We start from the raw sequence: 6,879 nt of genomic DNA, 5'->3' as shown, positions 1-6,879 counted from the left end.
CATGAGGCCAGCCTGGTAGGGGTCTGGATTTGAATACGGGAGCCGCCGCCCAGCTGGCTCCCCGTGGCTCAGTGATATAGAACCATTCCTTTTGCCACATTCTGATGGTGCCGACAAAGTGGCCCTTTGGCCACTGGACCCCCGTCAGGTTGCTTATCATGGCCCCACCACCGTCCGCCTCTTTGCTGCCGACTACCTTGGGCTTGCGTTGAACACCTTCAGCCACAGGCTGAAGTGTGGCTGGACTCGGAGGAAGGCCTCGCAGAAGATAATAAAGGACGAGATGTGGAGAAGGGATTTGGGGGCTAGGTCATGAAAATCTAGCCCGTAGAAGAACATCAACCCCCTCACAAAAGGGTGCAGGGGAAATCCAAGCCCCCTGAGGAAATGAGGGAGGAATACGACCCTTTCGCCCGGCTCGGGTGTAGGGATGATCTGGCCTCTTCGAGGGCACGATGGGCAATGTCGGCCGACAAATAGCCGGCCTGCTTCAGCTTCACGATATCGCCGTTGGTGACGGTGGAGGCCTCCCACTTCCCGTTGGCACCGGATCCGGCTATGGCTGGAGACGGAGTGGGATTTGCTCTGGAGATAGAGAAAAGGGGCGCTGGAGCTCTGAGGATCTGCGTGAGCGGAAGGTAGAAGAAGGCGTGGGATGCTGACTATAGTAGCTCCCCCTTTATAGGTTGTTAACAAGCCAGGGGTTCCTTTTTCCACGCCGTTGGCTTCTCCACTTCCCGATATGCTCGCAACGTTATGTGCGGGGAGGGGAATCAAAATCATTGATCATGTCCCCCGTAAGGCAGGACACGATCTCCACCTCGAGGAGACGTGCCAAACGTGGCGTCAGCCTCGAGTCGCGCTTCGAGAAATAGTAACTACTCAGCGTTATGGCCGAACGCGACTCTTCGAAAGAGAAAAAGTTGTCAGGCGAAGGCACTGTTTACAGTTGAGCGGTTTTTTATTTTTTGCATTCATTGCTAAGGAAAACTGTTGTTTTAGATTCCGGACACCCCTTGGCTCCGAACATGAATGAAGCAAATCAGAGAACTCACCTCGCAAGCCAAATACTGTTAGGAGAGCAGATGCTAGACAAAAGCTTTGGCGTTGGAGGCAAGTTCGGGGACTACTGAGGGAGTCATGGACTAAGGGGTCCTCGGGGCGTCGACCCATTGAGTATGGGCCAGACTGGTGAAGCCGTATAGCAACAGGAGATCTATGAAGCCGTGGTGTGCCCTCCAAGTCAAGGACAGGCATGATCTCTTTATTCCTTATTATAATCTATCTTCGGTAACCCTAACCCTACCGGTGTCTATATAAACCGGGCGTTGTAGTCTTTAGGACTAGAGCTATATTCGTCACCTCATCACCTTAGGGTTTAGCTCATGCTGATCTCGAGGTAGATCTACTCTGTAAACCATACTATACGTCCAATATAATCAAGCAGGATGTAGGGTATAACCTCTTTGAGAGGGCCCGAACCTGGGTAAACATCGTGTTCATCGTCCCTTGTTTCCCGTCGATCTCAAACCCACAGTTCGGGACCCCAACCCCAAGGTCTGCCGGTTTCGACACCGACAAGGGGGGGGGAAATATACTTGTACCAACAACCAAAAATACCCCACCCTAGAGAAGCTGGACAGAGTTCTTATGAGCTTTGATTGGGAAGATCTTTCCCTCTAGTCACTGTCTGCAAACTTGTGAGAGACATCTCAAACCATACTCCTTTGCTTTTGTCCTCGAATCCTGTGAAAACCATCCCCCTTCATCATCGTGAATTTAGATTCAAACCTAGCTAGTTGAAAGAACTTAGCTAGTTGAAAAATGTGGATTTTTACCTTAAAGCTAAGAGCATATGGGAACAACTAGTTAATTTGAATGATACAATAGATGTCCTCAATATTAAATTGAAGCACGTCAAAAAATACTTTAAAGGCTGGGGATCCCACTCCTTTGGCCATGCTAGAGAAAGGAAGAAAAGGATTAAAGAGGAGTTGGAAGAGATCTAGAAAGAAGAAGAATCTGGACCCCTTGATCCTGAGCTATATGAAAGGAGAACTGCCCTGTGTGTAGAACTTAATGACATCCTTGCTGATGAAGAGCTCTTTTTGCTACAACACTCGAACGAGTGCTTGTTGCTCAAAGGGGATCAAAATAATGCTTTTTATCATCACATTGCCAATGGGAGGAAAAGAAAAATCACTACCCACTCTCTTACAGATGGGGATGTGGTTATTGAGGGCATGAAAAATCTCCTAGCCCATGCCACTACCTTTTATAAAGAACTGTTCGGCCTGACCAGGGGATATCTTTTTCACCTGTCCCCAGAAACCTGGGCTGAGGGAGAAAAACTTACGAATGAAGACAATTTCCTCCTTACTAGTGAGTTTATGGAGGAAGAGGTTAAAAAGGCCTTGTTTAGTATGGACAGCAACAGGGCCCAGGTCCAGATAATATACCGGCAGAATTTTATAAACATTGCTGGGAATTTGTTAAAAATGACATAATGTGCCTATTCAAAGCGTTCCATGATAACACACTGGATATTGAACGCCTGAATCATGGGTGATCACCCTGATCCCAAAACGAATGGGGCTAAAAAATCCAGCAATATCGTCCCATTTGTCTACTTCGTTACCCTTATAAGCTGATTACCAAGGTGCTAGATAACAGGGTAGCTATATATGCTAACTAGCTCATTAGCAAGCATCAAAATGCATTCATTAAGCATAGAAATATAGTGGATGGGATCCTTACTCTGCATGAGGCGTTGCACCACACACAACACAAGAAAAATGTGGGGTGGTTCTGAAACTGGACTTTGAAAAAGCCTTTGACAAGATTAATTGAGATTTCCTTCTCGAATGTCACTATAACCATGGCTTTGGCCCAACCTGGTGTGGGTGGGTTGAGAAAATCTTACACAATGGCACGGTGAGCATTAGGCTTAACAATGAAGTGGGCCCGTATTATCAAAGCCACAAAGGGGTGCGCCAAGGCGACCCCTATTCACCTTTTCTGTTCAATTTGGCTGTTGAAACCATCTCGAAGATGGTCCTTAATGCTCAAAATGAAAAAAATCCTCACTGGGCTCGCACCTGACTTGATTGACGGTGGAGTAGCTATCCTACAGTATGCAAATGACACTGTTATATGCTTTGAACATGATAAGGAAGCTGCTATAAACCTAAAACTTCTCCTATACATGTTCGAGCTTATGTCAGGTCTAAAAACCAATTTCCTAAAAAGCGAAATATTCTGTGTTGGGGGGGATGAGGATACCCTGGCCTTTTATGCTGAGTTATTTAATTGTAATATTGGGCACTTTCCAATGAAATACTTGGGAGTGCTAGTCAGTTTCTCAAACCTTAGTGTCATTGGGACTTTGTTGATGAAAGATTCCTTAAATGTTGCGAAGCCTGGATTGGGAATGTGGCATCCTCGGGTGGGAGACTTATCCTACTTAATTCCTCGCTCACTAGCATTGTTTACTATTATATGTCTATGTTTCTGCTCCCTAAGGTGATTGAGAAGTTAGATAAACATCGTAAACGTTTTTTCTGGCAAGAACATGAGGGCCGCAAGCGATATCATTTGGTAAAATGGTCCAGAATCTATAGATCCCAAAAATAAAGGGGGCTTGGGGTGAAAGACCTTCATAAACAGAACATTAGCCTTCTCACCAAATGGTGGTGGGAACTGGAAAATCAACAGGACCTCTGGCAGGAGGTGATCCGGGCCAAATATTTCAAGAGAGATACGGTTGCCTCGGTGAAAAGTAAGGTTGGTGACTCTCCAATCTGGAAGGCCATTATGAAAGTTAAAGAACGTTTTTTTGCTGGCAGAAAAGTGATACTTAAGCCTGGCGATATTCTTAGATTGTGGGTTGATCCTGTGAATGATGACTCTCCTCTGCGAGAGCGATTCCCTATGCTATACAACATTTGTAACGACAGATCACGGTAGCCGATTTTAAGCATGAGTTGATGAAAACTTCTTTAGGAGATGACTCCATCCGCCTTTGTTGGAACAGTTGAGGGAACTCGAGGCCATTGTGAACTCTTGGACACAGTCTGATGAGTCTGACATGGTGGCTTGGACCTTGGGGAAGAAAAATAAATTTACGACCAAATCGATATATGAATATCTGGAGAGAAATGTGATGGTGTGTAACTATAAATGGATTTGGAGATCCAAGATACCCCTGAAAATACAAATCTTCCTTTGACAGCTTTTTCAGGATGCAGTCTTGACTAGAGATGTTATGAGTAGGAGGAAATGGTTGGGTAACCCTACTTGCTTTTTTTGTGACAAAAAGGAAACCTCCCAGCATCTCTTCTTTACATGTCCAGTAGCTAGAGTTATATGGAGGACTGTGGGTTGTGTCCTGGGCACGGTTCTATGTCCGAATAATATTTGGCAATTTTTTTCGTGGTGCTATGTGTTTCTTCCTGATGGGAAGAGATTCTACACTTTTGGTTTAGCACCGATGTGCTGGGCTATGTGAAATTGCCGTAACCGGGTAACCTTTGAGTTTAAAAAAATGAGATCCCTTTTGACGTGGTTTGCTCTGCTTGTGGATATCTAAATTACTAGGCAGGTCTAATGGTGGGAGCTGATCGTGAGGCGATGGAGCGTGGAGCCAACATGCTGAGGACCAACGCCTCGAATATGATGCGGATCTACGCGGCGCCGGGGAACGCGATGAAGTGTTGAACACAGGCTGACCCTGGGCGATGAAGCAAGTCTATCCTCCCTTTAGTGCTACATATCTACCCCCTGTGTGGGATATCGATTTTTTGCGTCTCCGCAAAACTGTGTTGGTCTGCTGCTCCAGCGTGAGATGTGTTTTGGCCTGTGGCTGCTGTTGCAATACTTTGGTATGGTCCGTTTCCTAGAGTCCTTAAGTAGTTGGTGTCAGTTCCTAGGGTGTCATTGGGTTTTCACCCCATGGAAAGCTGCTCGATGACGAGTGCTTGCTCTGGGTTTCCCAGTGATGCGTTGAACTCGTTTTTCTCTTTCTAATTTCGTTTCTGTTTGTCAGACCGTTATATTTTGATTATGAAAGTAATGGAAAGGGGTTATGCCCGGTTAAAAAAAATATTAGGGAGTCCGCTGGGGGAGGAGGTCTCGAGTCGCGTTTGAAGGCGAGCGATGGCTATTTGGTCTGGCCCGTCGCGCGTTTTAGCTGCATTTCGCTGCTTAAGGCGGGAAATAGGAGCGCCAATTCGAACCCCAAATTGCTAAATCCCCAAATCTCTTGGCAGCGAGATTGCCGGCGATGCGGCCTCCGGCGCCCAAGACCTCCGCCTACAGCGAACAAGAACCTCGTCCGGAGAACCTTCTTCTTCTCCTAGCTCCCCCCCGTGCTGCCAAACTCTCCCTTGGCTGCCCCCTCTTGGACCGCCTCCTCTCCGGTGGCCTCCCCGCCGCGTCGGTCACAGAGATTGCTGGCGAATCCGCCGCCGGGAAGACCCAGCTTTGCCTCCAGCTCGCCCTCCTCGCGCCCCTCTCCCCTCACCCTTCCTCCTCCCTCTTCCTATGCTCCGACGTCCCCTTTCCCCTCCGCCGCCTCCGCCTCCTTGCCCCCAAATCGCGGCCAGACCTCCTGGATCACGTCCTTGTGGCCGCTGTACACTCCCCCTCCGACCTCCTCTCCCTCCTATCCCGCGCCCAGTACCACCTCTCCCACCCGAGTCGCTCCCCCCACCCCCTGCCTATCCGCGTCATCCTCCTTGACTCCATCGCTTCCCTCTTCCGCGCCGACTTCGACGCCTCACCCGCCGACCTCAAACGCCGGTCTGGGCTCTTCTTCAAGATATCCGCAAAACTCAAGGAACTGGCTCACAGGCACCAATGTGTGGTTGTTGTTACCAACCAGGTCGTCGACGTAGTGGAGGGGACCACGGGAAACACCGTGGCCTGGTCGTCGGGGCGGCAGGTGAGCCCTGCGCTGGGGCTTGCGTGGGCCAACTGCGTCAACACTCGGCTGTTCCTGACGCGGGAGGTGGATAGCAACGGTGGGAGTGCGAGGAGGCACATGAAGGTGGCCTTCGCGCCGCACCTGCCGGTGCGGACGTGTGAGTTCGTGATACGGAGGGACGGTGTCTTCGGCGTTGAGCCGGCACAAAGGTAGGCCAGCGGTCTTGTATGTCAGACATCTTTTGCCACGAGAGAACCCGACGACCTGTTCGATCGAATGTGCATCTGGGTGATTCAGTTTGAAATACAGTGTAAGAAGATTATCCTCATTCCTCGATGGTTCAAACGAAATGTGAATTAGCTCTGTCTTATATCTTATAGATCTTTTTGGGGATGCGGTGAACTTATGGCGAGCAACATTGTAGTAGTAGTTAGTTATGAAATCTCAAGGCGGACAAAAATTTCTTGCTTTACTGGGCGTGGTTGAAATCAGGGTATTGATTATGTGCCAGCTCAATATTGATACCTTCAATGGAGTTTGTCAAAGTGAACCTTCGTAATAAGCACTTTGTTGCCTGTGAAGTCTATTGCCCTAAATACTTTGCATTGCTGAATCAAGAACCTTCAACTTCAATACTCCTGTGCAACCTTGTGCTTATGAGTTATGATGGCTATTGACTGTAACACTAATATTCATCAAAAGATGTAAATTATTTTTCCAGTTCAATCTTATCGCCTGCTAAGATGTAAATCACTAGCAGTGTACATCTAGCTTCAAATTTTGTCCATAAAAGAGTGTACTTCTATCTTTCCAATGCATTTTAAAGTGGGAAAAAATACTTCTCTCCCATCACACGGTAACCAAGAGTCCAAGACCAATAGCAATCTACTAGTACAAATGGTCTTCTTAATTTTTACATCCACTTAGACTACTCACAATGGGAGTAACATAGGTAG

General features: G+C 47.7%; 1 protein-coding gene across 1 annotated transcript; it reads left to right on the top strand.

Annotated features, from left to right (window-relative positions):
• The first annotated feature begins 5,107 nt into the window (after window positions 1–5,107).
• Window positions 5,108–6,253, top strand: LOC123141454 (DNA repair protein XRCC3 homolog). The gene has a single exon (XM_044560593.1). It carries the CDS (start codon window positions 5,282–5,284, stop codon window positions 6,134–6,136), a length of 855 nt encoding a protein of 284 aa, XP_044416528.1. The 5' UTR covers window positions 5,108–5,281; the 3' UTR covers window positions 6,137–6,253.
• The last annotated feature ends 626 nt before the right edge of the window (window positions 6,254–6,879 follow it).

The sequence above is a fragment of the Triticum aestivum genome, chromosome 6D (assembly GCF_018294505.1).
Source record: "Triticum aestivum cultivar Chinese Spring chromosome 6D, IWGSC CS RefSeq v2.1, whole genome shotgun sequence".
In the NCBI taxonomy this organism is placed as follows: Eukaryota; Viridiplantae; Streptophyta; class Magnoliopsida; order Poales; family Poaceae; genus Triticum; species Triticum aestivum.
This window is presented reverse-complemented; position numbering and strand designations above follow the sequence as displayed.